Source organism: Sorex fumeus, unplaced genomic scaffold (assembly GCF_029834395.1).
Source record: "Sorex fumeus unplaced genomic scaffold, SorFum_2.1 ptg000128l, whole genome shotgun sequence".
In the NCBI taxonomy this organism is placed as follows: Eukaryota; Metazoa; Chordata; class Mammalia; order Eulipotyphla; family Soricidae; genus Sorex; species Sorex fumeus.
In genome coordinates this window covers 1690960-1703309 of record NW_026606185.1, presented here as the reverse complement: position 1 = coordinate 1703309, position 12350 = coordinate 1690960, and the positions used below count along the sequence as shown (strand labels likewise).

The window sequence follows — 12350 nt, the reverse complement described above, 5'->3', positions numbered from 1 at the left end:
CTGTCCAGGCTGCAGGAGACAATGAGATCAAGTGACCGCCGGGCGCCCCAATCCAGAGCAGCCCCATTTCCGCGGCCACGGCCCAGCTCACCAGCTCATTGTCCGCAGGAGTCGGCCGCTCCGGCCACTGTCCTCTGTCCCAACTGCGAGTCAACTCCGCGGGCCGGTCGGCTGCCCCCGCGGCTCTGGGGTTGCACGGCAAGGGGAGCCCGCGTTTGGCGGCTGGGCTCCCCTCGGCTCTGCTCGCGGGTGGGCGGGAGCAGGATCTGCGCTAACACTGGCTAAGGAGACAAAGCGGGGGACCGAGGTGGTGTGCAGCAGCTGCCGTCTGCCCCCGGGGGTGGGATGGCCGTCTCCGGTCTGGACCGCGGCCTTTCCCCGCCAGGCAGGCGCGCGGTGGTGCAGTGCGGGTGCGCATCCCAGCAGCGCCTGCAGAGGGCGCTCCACCAGCTCCACGTCACATCCGCGACCCGCGCTCCTGGAGAATCTGCAACACAGCGGAGCTGGGCTTGGACCACGGCAGTGCAGCTCCCGGAGGGGCCAGAGCCCGGCGAGCAAGCACTCATGGTAATCCCGGGGGTGAAGGGCTCCCTGGGGCCAGTGCTCCCCGCAGGATAGGTTGGCAGCCAGGGCGCATGCTGAGAAGGCGCCACAAGGGGAGCACTAACAGGAGGCAGCTGGGAATTCCCACAGCCTCAGGACCCTGCACTGACCCCCACCCTCATCCCTTGGCTGGGAAACGCTGACGGGGCCACAAGCACTGCTTAGGAACCCCCCAAATAAAGGAAGAAGTCTAGGGGCACCAAACTGGTGACTCGGGGTGGGGATGGGGCTGCTGCCTTGGGAGGGGCAGAGTGGGGAGGAAAAGAGGTGGGGGCTGGGCTCCCCCTCAGCACCAGGGTACTGGAACCCAGGGTGGAGGCCCCCACCCATGCTGGGAGTAGCCCCTGAGCACTGCCAGGTGTGGCCTCAACACTGCCAATGGGGCCCAACCACCAGAACAGTAAGATAAAGGCGCCACAATTTTCAGGTAACACGGGGAAAAAGTCACAAAACCACCCAATGTCTTTTCTCTTGAGACAATCTCCCGCCCAAAAAAGGCCATTTCGATGAACTCACCTTTGCCTTCTCACTGGGCTCGATGACGATGCCATTGGTGGAGTTGTTCAGCTCTCGGGAGACCACACATAGGAACTCGGCCTGGTCCTCGTTGCCGTAGTTGTAGGAGGAGCCGATGCTGATGAGCTGGGGAGAGAAAGTATGGTGAGCACCATACCCAGAGTCCAGAGCACAGTATCTGGGGCCTGGATCACTGCACCCAAGCCTGGAGCACCTCACCTGGAGCCTGAAGAACAGTACCCAAGCCTGGAGCACTGCACCTGGAGCACAGCAACCAAGCCCAGAACACCGCACCCAGGGCCTAGAGCACAGCACCCGGGCCTGGAGTACACACAGCACCTAAGCCTGGAGCACATACAGCACCCAAGCCTGGAGCACCGCACCCCAGGGCAGCGTGTCAGCCACCATGTCTGCCTTCAGTCTGAGCAGCGGCTTGTCCTAGGAGGCAGGGCTGAAATCTGTACACTTGTTCCTTCTGCTCCTGAAAGGATGGACTCTCTGGAGCTCGGGGATCATGGACCCCAGGGACACAGCAGGGCGTCATCGCAGAAGCCACTCTGGCCAAAGACCTGAGTTCTGCCCATAACTGGCACCTGACTCTTGCCAAAGGCAGCAGAGAGGCAAAGCATGAGGAGGCAATGGGACTCAGGCAGGCAGTACTGGGGGGGGGGGGGCCCACAAGGCACCAGGATTCAAACCCGGCACAGGCGTTGCTCGGCAGGGCCAACCTCTGCCCTTTGTCCTGGCCCTACGGAAAATACTTTCAATTGGAAACATGGGAACATTTTGTGAGCCACAGCAGAGGCAGGAGAAGGGAAGGGCTACCCACACTTCTGTCTGGCTCTAATGTACACTGTTACCTTTAGTGGAAATACAGACAATTTTAATAGAGTAACTGTTACCTTTGCAGGTGTAAGTGTGTGGTCAGAGTTTGAGGGAATTCATAAACTCCATATAAAAGGGGCATGATCCACATACGAGTTTAATGGCAGCCTGGGATTTGGAGACAAAAGATGAACAACACCGCCACCTACTGGAAGGAAACAGCACTGCTCCGCCTCCTGGTTTCTTTGGTTCCCTCAGTAGCGGATGGGAACTTCCAGGCCACATTTGGTTGTGTCCCAGTCTCCCTCACATCCCTCGTGCATTCACTGTGCGCTCATCGTTCATCACTCTCTCTCTCTCTCTCTCTCTCTCTCTCACACACACACACACACACACATACACACACCCCTCGTGCTCTGGCAAGGAAAGAAATGGGGTACTGAACACCAGTTTTTGGGGTCAAGGAACTGGTTGAGAGGGGTGGGAAGGTGTCTGCCTCGCATCCTGCCGGACCCTGGTTCAAATCCCCAACATTGCATATGTTCCTGTAAGCACCACTAAGGGACACTTCCCTGCTTTCCCTCCCCACCAGAAAATTCTAGTCATCTTCAAATACATAGGGTTAAAGAGCACTTTTGAGAAGGGAAAAGGGATGTTAGGCCAAGGGGCTGGAGCCCAGGTTCAATCCCTGGCACTTCGAATGGCCCCTGCCAAGCCCCACCAGGAGTGATTCTGAGAGCAGCGCCATAGGTGAGTGGGAGTGCAGCCGGGGTGGCCGAAACGGAAAACAAACAAAAAGACTCTCAAGCAAAACAAGCTGGCCAGCTCCCTCTGGGCACAAGCAAGGGGAAACTCTGGGTACCACGCAGGGCAACGGTCGGATTCTCATTCCTGTCACTCAGCACAGCCACAGGAGTGGCTGTTTGCCCTTCGCTTTTGAACAGGATCCAAGTTTAGTCCCCGAACTCCCGGTGTCCATTGGTTGTGGCTCGGGATCGCTCAGAGCGTGCCTGTGGGGCAGGGGGTGGCTCACCAGGCCGGAATGGGGACTCCACATGCAGGAACCTGGGTCTCATCCCCAGCAACGCATGGTCCCCTGATGCGCTGCTGGCCGTGGCCCACAGGATTACATGCACATGCCTTGCATGTATGTGAGGCCTGGGTTGGATCCCCGGCACAGCAGCCAGAGACATGGCGAATGCTGCACATGCAGGTCAGGTGAGGTCTCGGCCCCACATGGTCCCCCCAAGCACCAGGAACACACCCGAGACACCAAGTGGGGAGTAGCTCCCGATGCTCTCTGAGTATGCTCCAAAGGCAAAACCCCCTGATCAGACCCCCACGCCCAGCATATACTCGGGCCATGCTCCCAGGCTCACCTGCTCGAATTTCCAGCCGTCGGACATGGTGGAGACCATCTGCGTGAGCTCTTCCTCCTGGCACTGCAGCACGCGGTACACGTGCTTCACAGGCCCCTGCAACGACCAGAGACTCAGAAGCAGCAGTGCGAGGACGCGAGAACCGAGGCACACACGTATTTGCTCAGGAAGTGCCGAGCGGCCAGAGCAGCAGCACAGCGGGGAGGGCGCTGGCCTTGCTCGCGGCAGACCTGGGTTCGATTCTCAGCATCCCAGTTGGTTCCCCCAAGCACTACCAGGGTAAGTCCTGAGTGCTGAGCCAGAAGTAACCCCTGAACACTGCTAGAAAGAAAAAGAAGAAAAAAAAAAGCCCAAGGTGGTGAACCCCGTGGATACATTAACCCTGAACTCCGGGGGACTAGCCAGGCTCCAGTGGGGGCAGCCGCATGGAGAGCCACATCCTCAGAGGAGAGAGGCTGGTGTGGATGGGAGTCACCTGGCGCTCTGCTTGGGCACTGGTGCTGGACACAACTGTATTTTGGGGTTACCCTTGGACAGTGTTATGGGAAAATAATGAAAAATAGGAATTCTATACACACACACACACGCGTGCGTGCGCGCGGCGGGTCTGGGCTCCTGCCCTGGCACCACATAGTTCCTTAAGGAACCCCTGAGCGCTGCTGGGTCTGGTCAAGGGAAAAAAAAAAAAAAGATGATCTGCTTCCTTTAGTAAACAGATGAGAGGGTGAGGGGCTGGGAGTGTGGCTCAGGGGTAGAGCACAGGCCTGGTGGTGGGAGTTCAGGCCCCCCCCCCACACACACACAGTGAAACTAACTCATTAATTTTACACAAGGGAGCAGGAGCAACAGGACAGTAGGGAGGGCACTGGTCTTCCTTGAGGCGGGCCTGAGTTCAATCCCTGGTATCCCCTACGGTCTCGAGCACCGCCAGGAGTGATTCCTGAGTGCAGAGCCAGGAGTGACCCCTGAGAACTGTTTGGGTGTGGCCCCAAACCAAAATACAGAATAAACAAAATGTACACAAGGCCAACTTCAGCTCAGAGCAGAGGGCAACAGAAGGTGAGGGGTTCTCTGAACACCATGGTCCAGTCACTCTGGGGGTCAGCCCACATGGAGGACAGAGGACAGACTGGACACGAAGCTGGGCTGGAGAGAGTGCAAAGGGCTGGATTCTGGCCTTGCATGCAGCTGACCTGGGTTCCGTATGGGCCCAAGCTGGCCAGGAGTGATCCCTGAGTGCAGAGCCAGGAGCTGGGAGTAAGCCCTGAGCACTGCCAAGCGAGCCCAAATGCCAAAACCAAGAAAGTCTCAACAGTCCGGGAGTAAAAAGCCTGTCGGTAGCATGGGGCTCAGGCCTGACAGTCACTCGTCCAACAGAGCTCAGCCAAGAGCTGAGAACTCTAGAGGCCTCCTGGGGCTGCAGGGCCTCCAAGTGCACCGGAAGCTCTACAGGACAATACAAGGGTTCAGGAGTTTGCCTTGCACATGGCCACTGCCTCTCCCCCCACAACCCACCCCATCAATGGTTGTGGCCCAATCCCTACTCCCCCCAATAAATAAAAGTAAAAAAAAAAAAGTATTTTCAGGGCCCAAAGAGAAATGATAATGGTGAAGGTATCCCTTGCACCTCTCCCCTCCTCCCCAATCTGAATCCCCGGCACCACTTACGGCCCCAGCACACGGCCAGGGGTCCCTCCTGAGCCAGGGCTCAGTGTTACCCCAAACCACACAGTTACTTTGGTAGGTTTGGTTTGGTTTTGGGGTCATACCTAGCAGTGCCCAGGGCTCATTCCCGGCAGTGCTCAGGGAATCAGATGTGGTGCTGGGGACCGCATCCTTGCCTGCCACTGTCCCATCTTCCTGGCCCAGCAAAAAAGTGTTTGTTTTGGGGCTGGAGCAATAGTACAGTGGGTAGGGCATTTGCCTTGCACGCATCAGACCTGAGGTTCAATTCCCCGGCATCCCATATGGTCCCCTGAGCACGGCCAGGAGTAATTTCTGAGTGCATGAGCCAGGAGAAACCCATGCATCGCCGGGTGTGACCCCGCCCCCCCAAAAAAAAGTGTTTGTTTTTTCCCAGACGACAGGGGTCAGGGCTAGATCCTTAGAGACCAATGCCAGCGCCACAGAGTCCAGACACAGCAAGACCGGGGACACGCAGCTGTCACAGAATGGCAGGTGACACGCTGCCCTGGGCCATGGCAACCTGCACAGCACCTTCAGCTGGGAGGGCGCAGAGGGTGGGGGAGCGAGCCCGCCACTCCTCCCACCTGCATCAGCAGCGGGGGCAAACAGGCAGGGGCCACTCTCGAGCCTCTAAGCGCAAGGTTCCCGGTTCTCACCCAGGACCCCATTGAGACGCTTAACACAGACAGGAGCAGGGGGCCGGGGCCACAGGACAACGGGGAGGGTGCGTGCCTGGCGTGCAGCTGAGCTGGGGTTCGTCCCCGGCCTTCCACAGGGTCCCCTGAGCACCACTAAGTATGACCTCATCACCAGGCACAAACTCACAAAGAGGCCAAGACTCTCACTCTGGCCGGCAGTCTCCACCGCCAGAGGCAGATGGTCACAGCGGGGTCCCGTTCGCCCCCGCCCCAGCCCTTCCGGGAACAGATCCCAGCATAGGGGCAGGCACTGCACAGGCCCTTCCCTGCCAGCCTCAAGCTCCATGAGGGCACCGGCCTTCTGGAGTGATGACACCCAGGCCGGGTGAGGGGGGCTGAGAGCCCAATCTGGGCCCATGTTCACCAGAAGGGCAAACCACCCGGAGGATGAAGGGCGCTGGCCTTATACGTGGCAGACCTGGGTTCGATCTCTGACACTACAAAGGGTTCCACGAACCCTGCCAGGAGTAAGCACACAGCCTGAGCTGGGTGTAGCCCCAACTCCCCCCTACCACTGCTGCCCCCCAAACAAAACCCCATTCTGGTTGGTGAACACAAGCTGTGGGGGGTGCAGAGTCCAGGAAAAACAGGTCTGTGGCCTGAACTGCCCTGGGCTTCCTGCCTGGTGCCCAGCCGGAGCCCGGACCGCCCACTGCTCTCTGGAATTTGGGAGAAAAATTTTCTTTCCTTTTTTTTTTTTTGGCTTTTTGGGTCACACCCGGCAATGCTCAGGGGTTACTCCTGGCTCTGCACTCAGGAATCACTCCTGGCAGTGCTCAGGGGACCATATGAGATGCTGGGAATTGAACCCGGGTTGGCCACATGCAAGGCAAACACCCTACCCGCTGTGCTATCGCTCCAGCCCCGAGGTTTATTTTCTTCCGGTTTTTTTTTTTTGTATGTCAACATGGCCGACCCGAGTTCGATTCCTCCGCCCCTCTCGGAGAGCCCGGCAAGCTACCGAGAGTATTCGATATGCCAGACACAGTAACAACAAAGTCTCCAATGGAGACGTTACTGGGCCCGCTCGAGCAAATCGACGATCAACGGGAGGGCCTTTACCTTTACCTTTACCTTTTTTTTTTTGGTGGGGGGAGAGGGCACACCCGGCTGTGCTCAGTCCTTATTCCTGGCAGTCCTTACTCCTGGCATCTGTGGTGCCAGGGCTGCAGCCCGAACCTGGTCATCTCTGTCTTTAATATTTTTCTTTTATTTTGCCTTTTTTTTTCCTTTTTGGGTCACACCCAGCGATGCTCAGGGGTTACTCTGGCGGTGCTTGGGGAACCATATGGGATGCTGGGGACTGAACTCTGTTCGGCCGCGTAAAAGGCAAACGCCCTCCTCGCTCCAGCCCCATCTGTCTTTTCTTTGCATCCTGGCGCTGACCACAGCCCACAACTCTCTGGGGAGATGGTGCTCTCACCCAGCCCTCCGAACCCTCCCTGATCCTCCTTGCTGGGTGGGTGGCCATGCTAGAGGCCCCATTACCTGTGAGGTTCTGTTCTCATTGTCCCGGATCCTCTCCTTGACCAGCCGCACGAGGGATGCGATATTGTAGAACTCTGCTTCCTCCAGCACACCTGGGAAGACAAGAGGAAGGGGGTGAGGTGCCCGACCCGCTCTCTGGCTGCCTACGAAGGGAAAGGTGTACCCCCAACACCAGCCCACCTGGCATTCTCGCCAGACACCTTCCCCACCCCAGAATCCATCACTGGCTCATTGCCATTGGGTCTGCCCCAGAGCTGATGGGGTGAGGGACTGAGCCAATGGGCGAATCACCGTCTGGAATGGCCAGTGCTGAGACACTCGCCCGCTGGCCGCACGGGAGGACTGTGAGAGCCACCAATGGTGCCTGTGCTCCTGGGCCAGGGGACAAGGAGCCAGAAAGACAGCCTGGAGCCAGGCGATGGCGCACAGGGCTTGGTGCAGTTCGGCAGGAGGGAGTCCTGAGCCGGGCCCCTGGCAACCCATGGCCCCTCAGCACTGTGTGGGAGCAGCCCCCAAGCACCCAAGCACCGTCAGTGGTGGCTCCCCCCACACCTGAAACAAGTGCCTCACTGGGCCAGAAGTGACAGCAGAGCAGGCATGGTGCTTGCCTGGGTTTGGTCTCTGGCGCCCGATACGGCCCCCTAGTCCCCGAGCACAGAGTCAGGAGTAAGCCCTGAGCTCAGTCAAGTGTGGACAAAACATCCAAAAAGCCTATTACTGGACAAAATCCAGAACACAACCCATAGATGGAGATGCTTACTTCGGGCTGGGCAGCAGGTGGGTGAATGCCTTATGCGTAGCCGATGCCAGAGACAGACCCCTGGTACCATGTATGGTCCCTGAAGCACCAGCAGAAACGGCCACTGAGCACAGAGCCAGGAGTCCTGGGCACCGTCAGGTATGCCCCCAACACCCGTACCCCCAGTATTTCTCAGTAAGATTCTACCCCAATCACTGTGACAGGAGATATCCTTGGGGCCCAGGCAGATGTCCTTAAAGCTGGGCCCCCCAGCCTGCATCTCCAACACTGCAGGACCCCCCAAACCAAACTTATCCAAGTGCAAATATTCTACTCTTGGCCAGAGATACAGCACAGGGCAAGAACCGTGTACATGGCCCACCCAGGTGTGATCACATGTGGTCCCCAAGTACACCAGGAACAATCCCTGAGCACAGGGCCAGGAGTAATCCCTGGACACCGCCAGGTGTGGCGCAAAATCAAACAATTTTTTTTTTCAGGGGCGAGGCATGTGGCTGATGAGAACACCAGACTCACACGTGTGAGACTCTGGGTCACTCCCTGGCAACAGGAAAGACCCCAAACCGATAAATCTGCTTTTGTTTCTTGGGGGGGCCATACCTGGCATTGCTCAAGGCTTACTTCTGGCTCTGAGCTCAGCGATCACTCCTGGCCCAGCTCAGGGGTCCTTATGGGGTGCCGGGGTGGACCCCAGGCCGGCTGTGTGCGAGGCTAGCACCCTGCATCACTCCGGCCCCGGCTCAATCTACCTTCTAGCCATGGCCCTGAAGGCAGAGCAAGCCCTGCTCTCCAGGAGGACAGAGCGAGTTCTGCTCTCCAGGTGGGAGGAAGGAGCTCCAGCCACGCTGGGCACTGAGTGCTCCTGGCACCCAAGTCGCTGCCCTGGAGTCAGGGGACACCAATCTTCACCGAAGCTGTCAGCAGGGCTTTTCAAAAGACATTGAAGACCTACTGAGCCCAAATGCCCGGCGAGTCACCAGGACCCGCCAGCCGGTGAGGCACTGGACAGCGGCTGGGGAAGGAACTGGGTCAGCCGCGGAGACTGGCAAGGAAGCACGAGACCGTCTTCAAAGAAATGGGGCCAAGCCTTTATTATTAATTTTTTTTTAACAGCTGCAAGTTCTAACTGCCACTGAAAATAGAAATAACTAAATGTCACAGACACGTGGCTGGGGCTACGGACACTCGCGGCCAGCACTGGGAAAGGTGGAAAGGCAGCGGGTGGTCGCGGGGCCAAGAAAACGCCGAGCCCCCAAGCTGTCTCCTTAGGAGGCTGTCACAGGAAGAGCTCCTGGGAAGGGGCAGGGGGACAACAGCGCGATGGATGGGAGCTTGCCGGGCAAGCAGCCACAACCCGGTGCGACCCCACAGATGGCCGCTGAGTGCAGAGCCAGGAGTAAGCCCTGAGCACTTCTAGGAGTGGCAGAGAGGAAGAAAAGGAAGAGGGAGAGAGGAGGGCTGGAGCGACAGTACAGTGGGGAGGACATGAGAAGAGAGGAGAGGGGAGGGGAGAGGGGAGGAGGGGAGGGGAGTGGTGGAGAGAAGGGCCAGAGCAATTAATACAATGGGGAGGGTATGTGCCTTGCATGTAGCCAACTGAAGTTCCATCCCCCAAGTGGTGCCCTGAGCCCACCAGGAGTGATCCCTGAGCCAGGAGTCAGCCCTGGGCACCACCGGGTGTGGCCTCCAAACCAAAACAAAAAACATAACAAAAAGAAAAGAGTGAACTGAGCCTCTCGGGAGTCCCCAGTTCAACCCCGGAGCACTACCAGGAGTGAGCCCTGAGTTCAGAGCTGCCAAGTGCCGCCAGGTATGGCTCTCCAGCCCCCGGCCCCCCCCAAGAAGGCTCAACAGAGCCTGACAGACCGGTGACCTAGTAGAGGCCCCTCACTTCCATAACCCCTACCCCAGGGTCCTGGGGGAGGGCGCCACGCAGAAGCATGGCTTAGCAAAGATGCTCTGGGGTCAACCTCATGGCACCCCAAGAGCCAGGAGTACCTGATGTGACCCCAAAACAAGCAGGATGAACGTGTGCCCGGCCCTGCCCGCGCTCACCTTCTTCGGCCAGCTCCTTGGTAATAATGAGCTTCCCGTGGCGGAGGTAGTTCAGGATGGGACCAAAGTAGGTGGGGTCCCTGTCAATCAGGTAGGCCCCCGTTTCATCCTGCCGACAAACACAAGGAATCACCACGACACTGAGAGGACCAAACCCTTTGCGCCACCCGCTCCTGAGAGGGCAGGCCAGGCTGGGTTACAGACGGCAGTCAGGCACAGCCCGGCGTTCCCATGAAAGTGTAGCTCTCCTTGGGACCTCCCCAAGATTCATCTGCGGGAAAAATGTTACTGAAAAAGGGAGGAAGGGGCCGGAGCGTAGGATAGCAAGAGGTGCTAGCCGAGCACATGGCCGACCCAGGTTCGAATCCCGGCATCCCACTGGTTCCCTGAGCACTGCTTGGGAGTGAATCCTGAGCACAGAGCCAGGCGTAACTCTTCAGCATCGTGAGGTGTGCCCCCCCCCCACAAAAAACAAAGGGAAGGAAGGGGTCAGGAATGAGTTCAAAGGGCTGGAGCATTCGCTATGCAGGCAGAAGGTCCTTTTCACCCGAGTCACACCCACCTCCCAGCACCAGGCACCAGGTAGGTGCTGGTTTACCGCTGGAAAGCAAATGCCATCACTGCATGGCTCACACCTTTGCTTGAGCTGACATTCTGGCTTCCCTCCTGCCCCGGAATCACATTTGTAATTCTAAGAAACCTCTGTTTGGTTGGCAATGCTCTGGCACGCAGGGCCAGCATCGGTGCAAGTCTGCACTGCCAGCTGTAATCTCACTCGCCCCATCTCTGTGCCCAGGGGAAGCCTGGCACTGCCCGGACTTGGCTCTCTGCAACCTGAATCCTACTCATCTTTACAGTAAAGGCACAAACAGAAACTGGCTCCAGCTACTGCTAAGATGTGTGTGGGGGGGTGGGGGAGTGGATGAGGGGATGGGATGAAAAACAATGAAAAACAATGCCCGGGTAAGCACCGGGGAACTCCTCCAAGTCCGGGTAGTGGTGACGCCTTACCCGGGGAGCCCCACATTCAATCCCGAGGCCACTCAGACCTCTGGCACTGCTGGGAAGAGCGCCAAGCACCCCAAGAGAAGTCCCCAAGCACCACTGGGCGTGGTTCAACAACCACAAAAAAAAGGGCACCAAGTTACTGCAGGCAAGAGACCCACAAACGAAAGCGACAAAACTTTGCCAACTCTCGGGAGGTGACGGGTGAGTGTTGCTGACGCTCCCGGGCAGGGCTCGCTCTGGCCAGCGCAGGTGGGATGGGACGGGAAGAATGTACAAGGGCCTTAAGTCAAACTAGGGCCCCGGGATGACCAGGGCGTCATTCCCAGCACCCCACGTGCTCCCAATCCCAGCCGGGAGTGATCCCTGAGTGCAGAGCCACGAAAAAGCCCCACACACCGCTGATGTGGCCCCCAATCTCCCGCAAAAAGCCAGTCTGTAGAGATAAAAAAAAAAAAAAAACCCAGCTCCAACTGCTCCCGGGGGAGACGCAGCGTCCTGTCACCGCTCGGCCCAGTAAACAATCTTCATTCTCATCATCCCCCCTCCTCGGTCTTAGCCAGCCAGCCTCGGCCGCGCCGGCAGACGGTCAGTTCTCCGCGAGGAGGGCAGGGGATGTCCACTCGGGCCCCGCAGGCCGCCGCGGGCCCCCGGTGCCCACCCGCCCGCGGGCTCGGGGGTCCGGGAGGAGATGGGCGCCGCCTCCCGGGTGCCTCGGCTGACCCTGACCCAGTTCCGCGGCCACGCTCGCGGGCGGCCAGGGAGGACCGGGGGTCGCGGGGCGCGGGGCGGGGGGCACGTCCCGGGCCGCGTCGCCGGCGCGGGGGCGCGCGGGCCGGGGGCGCGCCCGAGGGCGGGGCGCACCTTGTCCGAGTCCAGCTCCGGGTCCTCCTGGCAGCAGAGGCGGCAGAGGAAGGACTTGGGCTCCCGGCCCAGGGTCTGCCGGGTGGTCACGAAGTAGGTGCCGCCCACGTTGAGCCGGACCCAGCGCGCCGCGCCGCCCCCCGCGCGCTCGGGCGGCCCCGGCCCCGGCTCCAGCGGCTGCGCGGCGGCCGCCGGGCGAGCGTGGCCGCGGGGCGTGGGGCCAGCGGGGCGCGGGCTCGGGGGGCCGCGGCCCGGGCCCGCGTCACCCAGCCCGCTGCCGCCGCCCCCGCCCAGCCCCGCCATGGCCGGGTCCAGCTGCAGCTCCGCCATCTTGGGCCCCCACCGCGGCCGCCGCCGCCGCCACCGCTGCCCGCGCGCCGCCGGGCCGGCCCATCCCTCGGCAGGGAGAGCCGGGCCGGCCCATCCGCGGGGGTGGGGCCGAAGGAGAAGGACGGGAGCGCCCTCCAACCA

The 12350-nt window shown here is 59.6% G+C and overlaps 1 protein-coding gene across 1 annotated transcript; it reads right to left on the bottom strand.

The window, feature by feature from the left end:
* Positions 1-360: 360 nt before the first annotated feature.
* On the bottom strand, positions 361-12269 carry KCTD2 (potassium channel tetramerization domain containing 2). The gene is made up of 6 exons (XM_056137877.1): positions 11880-12269; positions 10011-10119; positions 7196-7287; positions 3324-3419; positions 1120-1245; positions 361-487 (listed from the first exon to the last, which is right to left on the bottom strand). The coding sequence occupies exons 1-6, from the start codon at positions 12207-12209 to the stop codon at positions 458-460; spliced, it is 783 nt and encodes a 260-aa protein (XP_055993852.1). The 5' UTR covers positions 12210-12269; the 3' UTR covers positions 361-457.
* Between the last annotated feature and the right edge of the window lie 81 nt (positions 12270-12350).